This window comes from Pseudoliparis swirei, chromosome 16 (assembly GCF_029220125.1).
Source record: "Pseudoliparis swirei isolate HS2019 ecotype Mariana Trench chromosome 16, NWPU_hadal_v1, whole genome shotgun sequence".
In the NCBI taxonomy this organism is placed as follows: Eukaryota; Metazoa; Chordata; class Actinopteri; order Perciformes; family Liparidae; genus Pseudoliparis; species Pseudoliparis swirei.
Genome location: NC_079403.1, coordinates 10,257,990 through 10,275,783, shown reverse-complemented (window position 1 = coordinate 10,275,783; position 17,794 = coordinate 10,257,990). Strand labels below are relative to the sequence as shown.

General features: G+C 44.2%; 2 protein-coding genes across 8 annotated transcripts; one reads left to right on the top strand and one right to left on the bottom strand.

Moving 5' to 3' along the window:
- Positions 1 to 84: 84 nt before the first annotated feature.
- zdhhc23b (zinc finger DHHC-type palmitoyltransferase 23b) lies at positions 85 to 8,412 on the top strand. Of its 5 annotated transcripts, none has more exons than XM_056434401.1 (6): positions 85 to 231; positions 605 to 642; positions 1,813 to 1,970; positions 5,479 to 6,168; positions 6,581 to 6,748; positions 7,265 to 8,412. In XM_056434401.1, exons 3-6 carry the CDS (start codon positions 1,831 to 1,833, stop codon positions 7,557 to 7,559), a joined length of 1,293 nt encoding a protein of 430 aa, XP_056290376.1. In that variant the 5' UTR covers positions 85 to 231; positions 605 to 642; positions 1,813 to 1,830; the 3' UTR covers positions 7,560 to 8,412. The 5 variants fall into 5 exon arrangements, with proteins under 5 accessions (XP_056290376.1, XP_056290373.1, XP_056290372.1 ...); XM_056434398.1 differs by having other exon boundaries at positions 85 to 317; XM_056434397.1 differs by having other exon boundaries at positions 85 to 317; positions 405 to 642.
- On the bottom strand, positions 8,163 to 17,656 carry ccdc191 (coiled-coil domain containing 191). 3 transcript variants are annotated; one of them, XM_056434394.1, is made up of 17 exons: positions 17,339 to 17,656; positions 16,951 to 16,989; positions 16,591 to 16,726; positions 16,322 to 16,474; positions 15,757 to 15,935; positions 15,384 to 15,607; positions 14,746 to 14,890; positions 14,450 to 14,640; positions 13,989 to 14,238; positions 12,622 to 13,037; positions 12,011 to 12,102; positions 11,594 to 11,676; positions 11,396 to 11,497; positions 11,146 to 11,277; positions 9,985 to 10,137; positions 9,572 to 9,717; positions 8,163 to 8,655 (listed from the first exon to the last, which is right to left on the bottom strand). In XM_056434394.1, the coding sequence occupies exons 1-17, from the start codon at positions 17,411 to 17,413 to the stop codon at positions 8,424 to 8,426; spliced, it is 2,748 nt and encodes a 915-aa protein (XP_056290369.1). In that variant the 5' UTR covers positions 17,414 to 17,656; the 3' UTR covers positions 8,163 to 8,423. The 3 variants fall into 3 exon arrangements, with proteins under 3 accessions (XP_056290369.1, XP_056290370.1, XP_056290371.1); XM_056434395.1 differs by having other exon boundaries at positions 14,450 to 14,631; XM_056434396.1 differs by lacking the exons at positions 16,322 to 16,474; positions 16,591 to 16,726; positions 16,951 to 16,989; positions 17,339 to 17,656 and having other exon boundaries at positions 15,744 to 15,917.
- Positions 17,657 to 17,794: the final 138 nt, after the last annotated feature.

Sequence of the window (17,794 nt, the reverse complement as noted above, 5' to 3'; positions counted from 1 at the left end):
GGGCCCGGGCGACCCCTATGACGTCAGGATCCAGGGACTCTGTTTGGGGGCGGAGCCACAGGACGTCATCCTTGTTAGCGCGTATCAAAATTGGATGCCCGGTACAGCGATCCCGAACTGGGACGAGATCCCCGTCGAGACCCCGGACCCGTGAACCCAGACCGGTTTATCAGACCATTGTCCTGAAGACTTCCGAGAAACACCGGATATGTCAGCCGCTGAAGACTTCCGGTGAGACGCTTCGACGAGGAGGAAACCGCTTGAGTCGAGATTCGACTCTACTCGAAAGCTTCGGCATGTAGCAGATCTTCGGTCAGGTTTGCTAGGCTGTGTTTCAGCTTGTGTTGTGGTTCTGTGGCTCCACGTGGAAGCCGTGATTAATCGGGTCGGATGTATCTTTACAGGGTTCTAGTTGACATGCACGAGGGGAAATGTGGGTCAGCTGGTACCGATGAACCGAGAACTCCAGGATATGTTCAGTGAAAGAAAAACAAAGCCAAGTGCAACTGTAACACCCAGGGCTCTCAAGTCTCACGCATTGAGGGATGCGTCCCCAGCCTTAATCCCACTGTAACAGACTGTCTCATGTGTTTTGGTATTGCAGATGATATGTCCATTTGGGGCTTGCCGTAGAGAGAAAAGGTAATGGGACTTGGGGGAACAAATAAATAAAGAGTGATGCCGTGGGCTGAAAGACACACCTGATCTCCCGACTCGGTAGTGCATCTCACACACAAATCCAGAACGCTCCGTTACACCACCAACACCTGGAAGGACTATTACTTAGCCTGATGTCATTTTGACTGCTTCTCAGATCAATTAATAATATAATGTGATGCTACACTTTGATTTGTTGCTAATCAGAGGTTCATTCAACAGAGCCAGATCCCCCCCCCCCCCAGAGAGAGGTTTAAGTGAGCGGGAGGATTTATCCCATCTTGCTCTCTACTTTTTATTACTTTACTTTTTTATTATTTTTTATATTCTAAACTTATTTTTTTTACCTTTTTAGGACTTATCTCCTTTTTTTATTACTTTGTATAATTTTTTTACATATTTATTCCTTTATTTTATTTTATTACTTTTTATTACTTTTTTACTTTAGTACGTTTTTATTACCTTTTTACTTTTTCATAACATTTGACTTTTTTACTTTGACACCTTTTTGTTATTGTGTGTACTTTTTATTACTTAACTTTTTATTTTTTAAACTTATTTTTTACTTTTTCCGACTTTACTTTTGTATTACTTTTTATTAATTTTTTACTTTTTCATTACTTTTTAACTTTTTATTACTTTTTTATATATTTATTACTTTTTTACTTAAAAAAATAAATATTGTATTACTTTTTATTTTATTTTTTCAATACTTTTTTACATTTATTACCTTTTTACTTATTAATTGCTTTTTTACTTTTTCATTACTTTTTCAATTTTTTTACTTTTATTAATTTTACTTTTTATTGTATTCTAGGCTGTTTGTGATTGATCCAATAACAGTGATGTTGATCCAGTAACAGCACTCAAAAAAAAACCAATTCAAGCCCTTAGAGGTGACACATTTAAATATGGTGGACTGGGTAGGGTCAAATGAGCAGGTTGTGTGATGGAAATCTGTTTGGAACCACTCCAACATCTAAAACGCAGACCAATGGCTTTTATGCTGCTGTGTGCAGAGGACACTTGGCTTTTACAGTAGTTACAGTTATTGTCTTAGTCTTCACATCTCTTATCTGCCACTTTCTGAATCTCATTTAATCTGTAACATAAATGTTAATTCGTACACCCTTTTTTATTATTTTAATCTCATAGGCTGCTAGGCTGCCCGTCATGAAGAAGCGAGCCAACAAGGGGCTGGAGGAGGAGGAGGCGACGCTGTGCTGCTGCGAGTATGTGAACAGACTCGGAGAGCGCAGCCATGTGGGAGCCTGCTGCTGTGACTGTGAGGACCTGGACGACGCCTGTGACCGGTGAGTGGAGGACTGAGGAACATCACTTTACAGGTGTTTTGGTGTCCAGCGAAAATCATTGTGGGCATAATATTCTAAAGGTGTCAATACTTAATTTTTCTCAAAATTTACCGTTGACATGTATTTAGAAGTTACTGTCTTTTGCATTGTCTCCAAAATAATAAGGGGTCACGACAAAGCAAAGGCATTAACTTCCATTTGATTTCTCACTCTGTTTTTGATTATAGCAAACAATATATACTGTATCATAATGATTATGACCCAGATAGAATATAGTAATATAACATGAAACTATCCACTGAATAGTATATGAATACATTAATTAGGCACTACCTACACTAGTTCTTTGATGGTACATTACCAATTAGAGTCAAATTGGCTAAAATAATCTGTGTATCGAATGAACCCCTCACCCTAACGTTATGTTGGCTTGCACGCTTCATTTCTGCCATAATCTATTGTCAGCAGTCTCCTACCTGTGTTTCGGGGTTTCAAAGCCATTTTTACCAAGATTTTTCCTTTTTTAAGTGAGCCATTTTAATAAATTGCTTGGTGCAGAAAAATAGTACCTTCAAGACACAGGGTGTGCAGTGAAATAAGTGGCAATGCAGGAATGTGTGCAGGCAACAAGTACACACTATTTACAATAAAAACAACACAATATTGTGTGTGTGTGTGTGTGTGTGTGTGTGTGTGAGGCAGGTGTGGTCTGTGTGGTGGGGGTCCTGGTGAGGTGGAGTTTCACAGTCCTGATGGCCTGAGAAAAGAACTCCGCCAGTCTCTCTGTTCTTGCAAGCGATCACGGAGGCGCCTGCCTGACCGCAGCAGCTGAAACAGTCTGTTGTTGGGTGGGTGATGATCCTGCTCTGGTTCTGCTCTCCTGGTTCTGCTGCCCCCTGGTACAAGTCCTGGCAGGGTGGGATAGTTAGTTGCTGCTCAGCCGAACACTACTCTCTCTGCAGCCTTCCTCTCCTGAGCGAGCAGTTGCCAAACCAGGCTGTGATGTGCTTCCTCAGGACGCCTCAGCTCCAGAGTAGAAAGACTGGGAAGGATCTGGGAAACTTTTAATTCCTCAGCTGCCTGAGGTGGGTAGGGCGCTGCTGCCCCTTCTCACCAGTGTCAGATCCTGATGGACGACAGGTATTATTTATACCGCCACCCTCTCTCCACAGTAGTCTAAATCCCCAGTGGTGTACCGTCCTCTGTTGTTGTACCCTCCTAAGTTTTTCATGATGAGGCTGTTGTCCTGGCACCAGAGTGACAGATCAGCAACTTCCTCCAGGTAGGCCTTCTCGCCGTTGTCGGAGATCAGGTGTACAGGGTAGTACAGGGAGGGGGAGGGGAACCCTGGGGATCCTGTGTGTTCAGGGGGGGGGTTTGAGGTGTGTCTGCCACCCTGACCACCTGTGGCCTGGGGTCAGGAAGTCCCAGGATCAAGCACACAGGGGTGTCAGCTTGCAGTCAGGCCAGGAGGGATGGTGTTGAAAGCTGAACTATAATCAATGAACAGCAGTCTCACCCCCCCCCCCTGGCTGTCCAGATGAGAGAGTGGTGTGCAGCACCTGGGAGACAGCAGGAGGAGGAAGGCGCAGATGTAGTCCTTTATCAGCTCAGCATTTTTTGACCCACCGAGGGTGAGGGCCACGGTCGGTAGTCATAACACTGGAGCTGCTTAGCACAGGTCAGTCGTGCAGTACATCTGACCAGCAGACCTGCAGCTCACCTCAACAGAGCCCTCCTCACTCCCTCTCACACTGGTCACGGTCAGTGTTCATGTGTGTGTTCAGAACTCACCTCGGCCTCATCGCATTTGTTGTTGTGTTTGTTGTTAGCAGCGAGCTGTTTGTTGTTGCCTCTCAAAACCGCATAAATAAGTTCAGTCGTCGTCCGCCGAAGGGTCGGCACTCACCTCACCTGGGCTGGGTCTGCTCTGGTAGTCTGTGATAGTGCGTAGGCCCTGCCAGGCGCCTGGTGTCGCTCGCTGCCCATCCTCCATCGTCACACCTCCTTTTGGCTTCCTTCACCGCCCTTCCTCAGTCCATAGACGCTGCCTACTGCTGCCTCCCATGTTGCCGGATACAAGACCCGGTTATAGGGGGCAGCACGGCGTTCACAGCTTCACGGATGGATCTATCAACCCGCTTTTTTTGGAAAAAGACCCTAACTTTACCGTGGGGAGGGTGTCGTGTTAATAAGGCTTGAGGCTCATTGCTACTTCAACTCGCTGACGGCTGGAACTGGATTGGGATCATGTCCTGTCGCACGACGACGCAAGCGCCCTGTAGCTCAGCCTCTTACTCTCCGCTCACTACGCTTCGCGATCTTTTGTTTGGTACCCGAAGCAGAAAATGGCGGCATGGTCTGATTTTCCCGGAGGAGAGAGAGAGCAGCCAGCCCTCTCTGAATGGCGTATAGCAGTGGTCCAACGTTCTTTCCCTCTGGTAGCACACGTAATGTTAGCCTATTAAGTCCCCAGCCACCACCACAGTACTCGGGTTGATTGATGCCCATATAACATATCATGTAGATAGTGCTACGCCGGTGTCCTCCGCGTGGTGTGGTGTAGACGGCTGTGGTGATGACCGAGCTGAACTCCGATGGAGGATGTAGAGATGGATGTGTTCCGTTCAGGGGCAACGAAGGAGGAACGAAAGAGTCTGGTTCTTGGGGGTCGCACTGTTTGTTGTTCGCTGAAGCAAACCCCTCCACCCTTAGATTTACCAGACTTCCGCTTCTGTCTGCGGAAAAAAGAGAGACTTGGGCGCATATATGACTCCGATCCACCAGCGGGGTCAGCCATGTTTTCGCCAGACAAAAGGTCTGTTCCTTCGATGTTTTTCTGCTGCCTCCGTAGTAGCGGCTCCACTGTTGTTGATGTGTTCGTCTGATCTCTGCCCGCCACGCTGGGATCGATGGAAAAAGTGGATTGCGCAAGCAAATAAAGTGTCAGTGCTGTGGTCGTATGCTGTTAGTGCCGATGTGTTTGTGGCAAAGAAAACATTAGTGACATGATTTTGTATATCTATAATCCAGGTCCCTTACTGCCTCCCATCAACTAATCCCCTGAATATTAATCTTGTTTTTTATTATGATGATTTATTATTCTGTTATATTATTAGTTCATAAACCCCTGGACTTTAATAGCGTGTCAATGTGTTTCAGAACAATTTCTGCCGATTTAAAAAATAAAAACCTTTTGCACATTCAAATCCTATTCCACATATCTGTGTTCTCTGAGAAGATGAGAATGAAGTCATGTTATTTTATTTAGAAGAAAATAAATCTGTCTGCTGATCACTCTATTGCGCTGCTGGGGGTGGTAGTATTCCCTACAGTTCGTCTGACAGACTCTCTTGAGGATACAAAGTTTAGAGAAGAAGCTGTGCTTTGCTTTTCATTGGAGGTGGACAACCAAAGTTAACATAACACACTTCTGATCAGACATTAATCTTATCTTTCAAACATATTGCTTGCAGAAGTATAACTCTTTCACGTGTTACTCTCTCAGGTTTCTAAAGAGGGAGTCTCAGAGACCTGAATCCCTGTCACATGTGACTGCAGTCGTCACAGACCGGATTCGTTTGCCCTGGCTATGGGGTGGAGCCCGAAAAGTGGATCTGACCATCATCCCTCCTCTTATTCTCCTGCCGGTCCTTCTGCACGTCGCTGCTCTCCACTTCCTGGTCGGCATGGTGGTCCTGACAGCTCTGCCCGGCCTGGTGCTGTGGTACTACTACTTCACCCACCGCAAGAAAGGACGGACCCTCTTCTTCCTCAGCCTGGCCCTCTTCTCCCTGGCATACATGTACTACTTGTTCATCACTGAGGCGCTTCCCAATGGGGATATTGGTCTGGTCCAGCTGGCCGTGGTGACCGTCGGGGTCGTACTCACCCTGGCCGCCCTCGTCCACACCAAGAGGGAACTCGGCATTGTGCGACCGAACCAAGAGGCCGTCCACAGCAGGGTGACGTATTACAGCTCTCTGCCGGACAGAGACCCTGCCATCAACGGGGGGAGGGTGGACGTGACCATGACCGAAGACAACCGGGCGGGGTCGTCGGAGCATGCGGGGGCGGAGCTGAAGGAAAGCGGTCGAAGGAACTGGTGTCCGGTGTGCAGGATGGTGCGGCCCCCGAGGGCGGGACATTGTCGGATCTGTGGCGTCTGCGTGCTGCGTCTCGACCACCACTGTGTCTGGTGAGTGCCATTAACATGCCTCTCACTCGACCCGTCATCACTGTTCCTTCCACTTTGTCTCACATCTCAAACACTGAAGTTGTTGGTCTTCTCCTCTTTTCTACACAAACTATTCAATAAATCATAAACAATGCCCTTAAGTCTTCCTTTACAGGTTAGGCAATCATCTCAGGCTGAATGAGTGTTTGTCCTGATCACACATGGCACAAATATGTATGTTCTTCTGTCGAGCCAGCATCACCAACTAATAACATTCACAGCTACAAGTGAACAGTTCTTTGCTATCATCCGCTCGTTCACTTGCGTGTGTGCTCCTGCATGTGTGTAGTGTAATGTAACCCTGTGGTCTCAGTACGATGTTTTGTCTGCCTCCCTGTGTACTTGTGCGTCCCCTCCGCCGGCGCCCGGGTAGGATAAACAGCTGTGTGGGGCAGACCAATCACCGCAGCTTCCTGCTTATGCTTGTCTTCTTCCTGTTGACGTCTCTGTGTGGTATCATCCTGGTGCTGCAGAGTGTTTGTCCCAGTCAACACCTCTTCACCGCCCTGCTCTACTGCCCGGGGGTCTACAACCAGTACAGGTACTGAGAGCCTAGACTCACTGATGACTTTCACTTTATAGTCTCTCAAAGTTACTATGTTCCTGAATCTGAAGCCTCCTTATTCTGATGAGATGAGTCCAAAAAATAGACAAATTGGTGTGTTTCAGTTGTCCATTCATTGTTATTGTTCTCAGGCCAGGTTTCACTTCTGATCTGTTATTGTGGGTTTTGCGTGGATAAGTCTTGTTCCAAAATTTTGCGTTAAAAATCGGCTAAACATTCAGCCACGGCATTAAAATCTTTTGGATAACACTGAGCTATACTTTCTGTACTTCAACACAACAAAAACTCTGACAACCACCGTTGTCTACTGGCACCGAGTCACATGACAAAATAACAAACGGACAAGATTAAGCAAAAGGGAAAGAAATTATATATTTCTATTTTGGGTCCTCGATGCTAGTAAACAAAAATAAATCGGTAACAAGAACTTAATAATCACAAAACTTTTGGAGTATTTTCCATTGAGCATATTTTCTCATGCCTGTGTTTCAGCACTGCACTTTGCTTCACCTGTGCGTGGTACAGCAGCATCGTGACCTGTGGGCTGCTCCACCTGCTGATGGTGCAGGTCATCAACGTCAGCTACAACGTAACCGAGCGCGAGGCACGCACGGCCCTGAGAGAGAAAACCGCTCGCAGCACCTACTGGGGACTCGTCGTGGACACGGGTGTCTACTCTCAAGGTTTCCTTGGCAACTGGGGAGAGTTCATGACCATGGGAGAAAAGCTGAATCCCCCATCGCCCGTCCCAGCAGACCTGGTGTCAGAGACCGTTTGCCAGCCCTGATTTGAAAACACTCGTTTGGATCTCATGGTTGCTGTTCCTGTTCAAGTCCACTGGATGGCAGCATGGCTCTTTTCACTACAATGTCCTCTTCTGCTTGCAGCAACTTACTTGTATCACTGGGTTACAGTTATTGAGTTGCTCTGACTTGACACAAAAGCTACAGTAGGATACATTCACTGCCATTAATGTCACCCACAACTGGCATCTCCTCCATGCAGCTGTGCACACTCATATTGACCTTTTAATCTTTTTCCACGAGTCTCCCTGCCAAACTAATATCACCGTATCCGTCACACTGACTATCTTCTCTGGACTTGAACATTGTTTTAATGTCTCCTCTACATTCTAGTGCCTTGCTGGGCGATGACAAACAAGAACAATGTGAGAATAGTTGCTCAGCAGGGCCATGGCAGGAGGCAAGACACATCATTTTAAAGATTGCCTCTCACTTACCTGCAGTGTTTTACAAAGGAGGGTACCTAACTTGACCTTGTGAGTGTCATGGATTATTTATCACTGATGAATGAAATGCCACATAATCAGACAATCAAGGTTCTAGTTTGTCATTGCATTTAACATAATGAATGATCGGACAGCCATGAATATATTAGTAGTTACTTTTATTCTCTTAGCTGGTTCAAATGGATTTCTGAATTAATTAAAAGCAAATAAACCAAAAATGTAATTTATTGGTTTATTGAGAAGTTAGCTTTCCACTATCGCTGATTTTTCGAAAGAGATTTTCTCAAAGGGTTTAAAAGGTTTTATTTGTTTTCGGAAATTCTAAAAGTTGTATTGGTCGAGTTGTGTTTGTATGAAATTCATGTATTTATTTTTATAAATATAATGTTGAGATATGTGTATTCATTTTGTCTTCGTATGCGTATCCTCCAGAGTTGTTGAGATGTTTGTGTGCGAGTCTTTCCCCGACAGTGTCGGCTTCTCCCAGAGGCTTGACAGCGGGTAGGAGCCGAAATCCGGCAGAACCTCAGCCACCCTCCGCCCCAGCTTCTCCCGCCGCGCCTCCTTCGCTCTTTCCTTGCGCAGCAAACAGGGAAGCTGCCTCCAGGCCAGCAAACATCGCCGCAGCACCCGTCTGAAGAGCAGGCAGGTGGAGGGACAGATGGGAACAAAGCAATAAGAAACTGCATTATAGGGACAGACGCGGTGACAAAACCAAATGAGTTTTCACATGATGTCACCGGGGGCCTATTAACCATGGCAGCCGGTGGGTTTCGCTGACCTCACCTGAGAAGCTGAAAAACACTCGCTTTCTGAGTCAATGACGGTGGAATCATTGAGTTAGAGCAGTGCTACAGAAACCATAACTTTTTCCATGATGGAAAACAGGACTGAATAATAATGCTGTTACTCAGCATAATACAAACCACATATTTTTGCTGATTTATAAGTAACATTTGGAGGAAGTAATCCTGCAAAAGTAATTAAATGCAAATTAAGTGCCCACTCACTCACTGACTGGTCACTAGCAAACTTGGCTCAAGGGTAAATGTCTCCAACTATTGGCTGGAATAAGAGTATTATTGTTGAAAATGCTATTTTCTTTTTTTTCAGTCTATAAATGCTAGTTTAACTATATTGAAGTTTCTGCTTAAGCGGCAAAACCCGAATGACATTAAACGTGATATAAAGAGACATTTAGAATGAACAGATTTGAGGCACATCACTGGAGTTAGAGATGATGGTGTTTATAATCGATGCATATGCAGTGGAAAAGATATTGGTAAATGTAAACGATTGCATCTGCTCCAATACCGTTATCATATTCTGCATTATTTGTTTCTGAATTAACCATCTTTATTGCAAGTCAATCTCGAAAGACATGGCTTCCTTAAAAATGTCAAAACAGATACAAATATAAAAAAGGGTTTGATACAAATGTTTTTTTGTGTAACCAAACTGCGCTGATAAAACATTTTGATTTGTAATCGAGCATGCTTTGAAATTGAATTTGACACAGTGAACATATGGGAGAGCCATGGGTAGCAGACCTGTTGTTGTGCTCCTGAGCGAGCTCCTGACTGTCCAGCCTCTCCTGGGTCACATGGTCAAGGAGTGCCAGCAGAAACCTCCTCAGAGTGCGAGTGCGATAGAAACGCTTGGCTCTCTCCTCTTGAATCATCCGCCAGTCTTTAAGCTGAAACATTCAACACATCCTCAGAGATGGATGGATTTTTACTGCATTTATAGCAGCAAAAATCCACAACGGAACAATTGAAAGTTAGTTTGAGTGACGAGGACAGCACCGAGAAAATGTTATTAAATCTTTTTTTTTTAAAGACTGGGCCCCCTGAAAACATGATTTAGTGCAGGTACAGGAGAAGATTAGTAAAAGGTGTTGCTCCAAGCCTGTGGCTGAAGATGGGCAGACTGCAATCCTGATTGTGTGTGTGTGTATACACACTCTTTTCCAGCAGCTTAAGCTCCTCCGAAGCAAAAAGTGCTGGTGCAGTTGGTCAGCAAAAGCTTCCTTCTCCGACAGGGACTCTCTTGCTGATTGCTGCCAGCCTCGTGTGCACCGCCTCAGGACGGAGACATTGTGATGACGCTCGGCCAGCTGGCAAGGATTGAAAAGAAAAGTGTTGATGCACGCTGATAAGTGCATCCAAACTCATATCATACGTGCCAGGTTTAACAAATAGATTTTATATCTATCCATCTGTGAAACATGTCTGCACACACATTCATTTTGTGTCCAGTGAGGAACTTTTTGGAAGATGAAATAATGTAATAAGAGAATAAAAAGAGAATGAGAGGATGCAGCGACAAAGTTGTTATATTCTTTAGCTTGGATTTTTTCCTCCCTCTGCCTTGATATACGTGTGCAGGTCCAGAAGAGTATACTCTATGTGTGTAATTAGGTGGTGGGTTTATGTGGAGCTTTGCCCTTGGCCTGGGGACATAAATCAAGAAAATATCAAGACATAAATCAGCCAAAAAAATAGATAAAGATGAATATGGGATTTAAAAAAAGTTATTTATGCCACCGTCTAATTAACGAAAAGATCTGAGCTTTAGTTAAGACGACTGAAATATGAAAGCACGTACATAATCCTTTTTGAATCACTCAAATTTAAAAGAGATTAGTCTTTATAATCCTTGTTGTATGGAGAAAAAAATGTATATTTTTAATGTGAGACAATTGGGAATCATTCTGTCCACAAGCGGTCCGTAAGTCATGAAAGACTTTCAGCCACAAGTTTGATCAAATTTAATTAGAATTGTAAAAAACATTTCAAGGACACACATTTACTTTTAATGCTGACACACAATGCTGACACACAGTACTGTGCAAGCCGGTCCGTAACCAGTTTTTTGGTCTTTTTCTTAAATTCAAATCCACGTGTTTCCCCGGACTTGGTACCTTTGTAGGTCAGAATGTCCTTTTGCTTATTGCAATTCGTTTTTAGGAGCATGTGTGTTGATGTGAAGCCTGAAGCTCTCCTTGCACAGCTCCCTGTTCAAAGTAAAGGCCAGAACCAAATGTTCCTCCTCAGTTGGAGGACTGAATATACTCCCTATGTTGCTATAGCTGACCGCTGAAATGACAAGACAGGTGGTTCACCTGTATGTTGGCTTGTCTGATCTGAATGAGACGTTTCCATGGCGCCAGGCCTCGCCGCAGCAGCAGGTTTCTGCGATGGTGTTGACGGGCCAGCTTCATTAGCTCCTGTTGCCTCTGTTTCTCCTCTTCCCTCTGCACAGACACAAGGAATATGTGACATTAGTACAGACCTGCTACATGTCGGTCAGTGTTACTGCTTCCTGTATTTGAACGAATGTTATCGGAAACAACCAGGAAGAATGAATCTCACCTCTCTTTCCTGCCTTTTCTCCTCCCTTTTCTTTTCCACTGCTTTGTGTTTCTCCTCCTCCTCCTCCCTCTGCCTCTGCTCCTCAACAGCTTTCATCTCAGCCTGAAAATATATTAATTTTTTACATTTTTTATTATATATATTGTTACAGACAAAACTTGCTACTCTTCCTGCAACATTTATTTTTCAATCCCTCACCAGTTTTTCCTCGTCCTTCTTTCTCTTGAGTTCCTCAATTTCCATCCTTCGTTCTGCGCGCTGACGTGCACGGACCTCCATAGCTTCAAAGAAACAAAGAGGGGTGAGTTGAGAGGTATTCCTCTGTGGTACAATAGAGTCTGAGGAGTGAATATGTGTACGATTATGAGTGATTCATATTCTGAACACGTAACTGGGGGGAGTTGCTGTGGCCCGATATCGGCCTATAGGCTTTGACATCAGCAATGTTATTCTTCTTGGGCGTGATTCGGGGTCATGCAATGTTCTTTACGAAAGAACGACAGCATTCATTGTTGGGAGGAAAATATATGTATGCTATGAATGTATGTGTGTGTGAATTAGTGCATTTCATCCTCTGCTTTTAAGCTCTCTGAGTGAAGGACCTTGCAGACTGACCCGTAATGATTGCACGGGGGCATGTCTGCCGTGCGACAGCTTTCCTTGGCGGTGCCCAGAGACTGTCAGGTTCCCCAGTAACTCTTGATGCCCTGCAGCAGTAACAGTGAAAGCCAGAAGCACAGAAACAAAGGCTCAAATCTCTGTTGGCACATTCACATTCTATGAATGTACAAAATATAAACTTCTTCACAACTATTGACTTTTGCACAACCCCCGCTCCTCTGTTCTCTCGCAGCATTAAAATCCCTCTGCAGCTGTTTCTTTGAATCTACTCTGAGACTTGGATGTAAGAAGAAAAGCTATTCAAGGATAATAACTTTTACCCCAATACACCACGTTGGAATAGTGGAACAGGAAAGGTCTACGACTTTAGATTTAGACAAGTTGCAGAAATGGAATATAATATTATTACGTGTGTTTTCTTACGTGTATAATCACCTGAAAATAAGACTCTTGAATCGTTCTCATAACTGGCAACTCAGATATTGTTATTATTAGTGACTTTAAAAAGTTTATTAACTATTTACAAAGACAACCGTTCTAGCGTGAATATGATGCACAGACATCTAGAGTTTTTGTGACATCTCAACATTTTGCAGTGAGCCTACCTCTGCTCTGAGAGTTCACTGTTGTGGCTTTTTGGTCTTGATGCTCTTAGCATTGATAGCTGGGTGAGCTGGCTGATTTTCTCCATTTCCAGCTCCAAACCCTTTACGCTCTGCTCCTCCTTCAGCTGTGCAATCTTCTCTTGCTGCTCCTTCAACAGTTTCCTCTGCTGTGTTATGATCTGCTCCTGGACGGCGTGTCTGTTCTCAAACCTGCTGCCCGGCAACACTGGACTTTTTGAAGAGGTGAAGCCGCCGCCCTCACCTCTCTGCTGTGCCCCATGGAGCTCAGCGGCAGTCGGTGCTGCATGGTGCCTGGTCACCTGCCATGGCTGAGTGCGCTGGGCCACAGCACCCACAGGGGTCTGAAGTGCTGCAGAGGCTTTGTGGGCTAAAGTGCTTGACCTGTGGTGATCCACCTACAGAGAAGGCATAATGATGTTTATACATCAGCGTTCAAAGTTAGAATGTCCTTTTTCACTGCTTTTTTCAATGAAGATAACATTGCATTCATCAGAAATACACTCTACACATTGTTAATGTGGCAAATGACTATTCTAGGTGGAAATGTCTGGTTTTTAATGAAATATCTACATCGGTGTATAGAGGCCCATTTCCATCAACTATCACTCCAGTGTTCTAATGGTACATTGTGTTTGCTCATCGCCTTAGAAGACTAACGGATGATTATAAAACCCTTGAACACCCTTGTGCAATTAAGTTAGCACAGCTGAAAACAGTTAAGCTGGTGAAAGAAACTATGAAATTGGCCTTCCTTTGAGCTGGAATTTGAAGAACAAAATTAATATTTCAAATAAAAATCATTATTTCTAACCTTGTCTGCCTTGACTATTTCCTATTCATTTTGCAATTCATTTGATAAATAAAAGTGTGAGTTTTCATGGAACACACAAAATTGTCTGGGTGACCCCAAACTTTTAAACGGTAGTGTATATATATAAGCAGCAAAGGCTTGATAGTGAGGATGGCCTCTTTATTGACCTATCCTCCATGAACTCAAACTTGATTTCTTCAGTCCCTCGAGCTCTGTGCCACTCTCCTCCACCTCTTGCTTCCGTCTGCTCTATGCCTTCACATCCCCTATATTCACACCACCCCCTTCTTTACTGCTCTCTCTCCAGAGTTTGGAATATAAGTGTTCCTCCTTAGTTGGCTAAGAAAGGTTCAGGCCATGCAAAGAGGAGATTTGTAATATATTTTAAAAGTATCATCTTCCAAGGACAGGGCTGATGTTTGTGTACAACGGTGATTTGTCAGGTCATTTTCAGTGAGAAGCATCAACAAAGAGGTTAAGACAATCCCTTTGCATTGTTGTTGATGAAATGAGGATTTGTGAGTGCACCTCTCACCTTCTCTGGGGCCTCAGGTGGGTTAGTTGCCTCAGCTGGGGCCATAATGGCCGGTAAAGTTTGGGTTTCTGTTGACATGAGTTTGCCCGTTGATGCAGCGTTGATTAAGGCAGCCATCTTGCGTCGGGTCTCCTGCTGCAGAGCCAAAAGCTCTCGTTGTTCCTTCTCTATCCGACACCATAGCTGCCACTCATTCAGACATCGCCGTAGTAACCGCCTTCGGTCACTCTCCACAGCCAGCTGGCGTTGTCTGAAAGAGGGAACAAATGTGATTTTATTTTTAACCATTAATTATCGCTTTGTCAAGGTAAAAAGGATCAGTGACGGTCTTCTAGGAATACTGTCATAATAAAAAAAATAATATAGGTTCTAATTAGCATTGTGTCATTTGTGGGTAAAGGCAGGATGTATACAAGGATTGGTGATCAGAACCTTTAACACAATCTTAATGAGGTTTTTACCTGTTTTCAGCTCGTAAATCCTCTTCTGTTCTCACCACCTCTCGCTGCTGATGTTCCACCCACACGACTCCCCGCCACCCTCGCCAGGCTCTCAGCTGCCGCTTCCAGTCACAGAGGGCCTTGGCCTTCCCTAAACGTAGCCTTCGGTCCAACACAACTGAATACCATCCAGAGAAATGCCTCTGCAGACGCTAAAACATGCGCACACATGCGTGCAAACATGCAGATTCACAAAATTAGAGAATTTCCATTGATTCATTTGCATACCAACCTGCAACACTCACAACACAACCAACCTTGAGATTGACTATGTGCACCATGGTTTGAAGTTTCTGTTCTTTATAAATTCGCTCTCTATCCTGCGGCCGCTGGTTAGTGAGAGGGGGAGGAGCTGACTGGAGGCTTCTGGCTGCCCTTTGCCCTTCCACTCTCTCTCTTTCCCTGTGGAACAGCCATACATATACACCTTAGTCGACCAGTCATCCACAAAAGTTCCAAGATTAGAAAAAGGTGACCTTGAGACCAATTTACTAGTTACAAATATTTTTGTTTGTGCAAAAACACAAACACTAGAAACTAATCACAAGGTGTTCCATGAGTTCAATTGCCTTGCCCTCTCATGTTGATTTTACAGAATGAATATTTTTTTAATGTTGGCATGGTGACCGCCATTAATTGCTTTTCACAAGGGATTTTTATGATGAAAGTTACCTGGTTCACACTTTTTGAGAGATTGCACAGCCGTTTCATTGTGCTTGCCAAGAGCATATGAACTCTCCAGATGAAACGTCCACAATAAAAGTTTGGGTCAGAGAGCTGGCTTACTTCTCTTGATCAAAGGGTTTTCGCAGTCTGAGCCTGCAGGCCTCCCCTCAGACAAAGAACCCACGCGATAAGCTAAGCGCTTCAGCAGTGGTTGCTGTGAATACCATACCTCTGTCGAACCAGCTGTTCCAGGCCTCTCCTCTCCTCCATCTGACGTCGCAGTGTCACCATCTCCTGCTGCACCATATCCTCCTGTCTACGTGCCTGCTGCCTCTTTGTTGTCTCCTCCTCTCGCTCCATCCTCTTCGCCTCCTCTCTGGCATCACGCCGAGCCTCCCTCTCTCCCTGTTGCCTCTGCCTCTCAGCCTCCTGCCGGGCTCTGTTCTCTCGCACCTTCAGTGGCAATCGGGAGCAATTAGTGGAAGTGAGAAACACAATTTGGGTGCCCGTCATTCAGGATGACTCAACTTTCACAGTTTCTTAACCCAAAGCATTCACTTCTCCTTATCTTTAGGAAATTGAGACTCACTTTGGTGACATACCTGCAGGTGTCGCGCTTCCATGGTGACAATTGGATCTCTGAACTTCTTCCTCTTTTGTCCAACATCCAGCGCCAGTTCCTCCAGAACCCCACAATCTAACACCTCTTGCTCCATCAGGTCTTGTAGGAAGCTGTTAACAGCACTTTGCTCTTCCTCCTCGGCCAGGCAGTTGTACAGATCTTTGCACAAGTGAGAGTGAATAAGAAGTATTATATCACAGCTGAGGAGTTTCTAAAAGGAAAAACAGTAGTACAGTAATGTACTTGTGATTCAATCACGAGTACATTACTGTATTATTAACTTTGATGTATTATTAACATAATACATTTTAATGATAATGACTAAATATTGTGTTGTACTACTCCTTTAAATTTTATCTGGACTAACCTTGGAAGTATTCAACCACAAATCCAAGCTTTAATTCATTAGTCCCATTATTAATTTGGATTTTTAATGTCAAATGTAAACCACACCATTTTTATATAAGTAGAACATTTGAATTTGTCGTGAATAATTTTATTAGAAAGCTAACGTTAGTTGGTAAAAATGTTTCCACTCTATTTACCATCAAAGTTGTTGTAGTTAAGTGCAGCAGGCTGAGGACGAGCCAGTGCAGCCGGGCTTCTCTTCTCATCGCAGCACATCAGGTCATCTTCCTCCTCCACCTCCAGCTCCAGACGCAATTTACTGCTCAGCCAATCACTGAGGAGAGCCTGAGCTGCAAGCAACCACGCACATATCATTGTGCGCCTGCAGCTGCTGCAAAGGCTCAACTCTCTTATGTAGGTAACGCCTCTTGAGAGACACACTATATTTTGTTACGGGCTGACCTACCTTCACTGTAAGAGTCGTCATGATCTTTTAACTGGTCAGAACTTTGCAAGGGTACAGCTCGGCTGTTGGTCCCTGAACGAGGCTTCTTCTGGGGGAAGACTTCAGATACAGCAAACTCGGAGGCCATCTCCACACGCTAAGGAAAATAAAATAAACTAATTGATTTTCATTATCAATTAATCTATGGAATATTTGGTTACTTGGTTAATATCCATCAGATCAATGTGAGATAGTAGCCTACACTTGCTTTATTTGTCCAGTCCAAACTGTCCAGAATCCAAAGTAATTCAGTTCACAATGATACAACAACGTGCATCATGAAAATACCGGTATTTACAGCAGCTGCAAATAAGTTCTCACCTTTCTCCACTGATTAATATCACCATTCTTCACAAGCAACTGTGAAGAAAAGAAAAGAAAACAAAGCTGATACTGTTTGCAAGAGAGCCCACAGGGTCCAGAAAAGGTCTCATGGTCACCTGTGCCTGTTTTAAAATGCCCAGCCATGCTCACTGACACATTGAGCTGTGGGCATTGTTTGAGATTATTTCAGATTGTTTGAGATTGTTTGAGATTATTTCACAGAAAAGCTCAGCCATTGCCTTAAATCGGTAGATTTGTATTTATTTTTATTCCCGGACGTCCAAAAGTCGGCCCTTTACTAGCAGCAATTCAGCAATCTGTATCAGGTAGCAGTCATCATTATTTCTTTCCGACTATAATTATTAACCCTGAAGAGTAAATGTACCTTGTCCGCAGATGTTTTCTTGCCGAGCCCCCGCCACCTGAACAGGTGATGATTGTGACCTGGGAATGTCATCATCTGCTTCGTTACAGAAGTAAACCTCGACTATAATGTCACTGCAGTGTCCTCTTCTACCGACGGACACACACGACAACAATTTCACTGCTATTGTTTCAACTAAAAGGGTGCAGAAGTCATCACAAAGAGCCCTCGCTTAACGAAGCCCTGTAAACAAAACAGACATAGAGTTTAATCGCACAGGACTCTGGGTAATGTAGTACAAAAACACTTTTCTATCCTAAATGTCGCCTCGACGATGTAATTCAGGACTACGTGGACTACGTGTTTCTTTGTGGTTCTTGGTAACCATGGCAACGTTGTTCATTTCTCAAATTGAGCCAAATATGTGCTCGAATTTAAATAAAATGTCAAAGTAAAAATAAAATGAATCCAGTAACA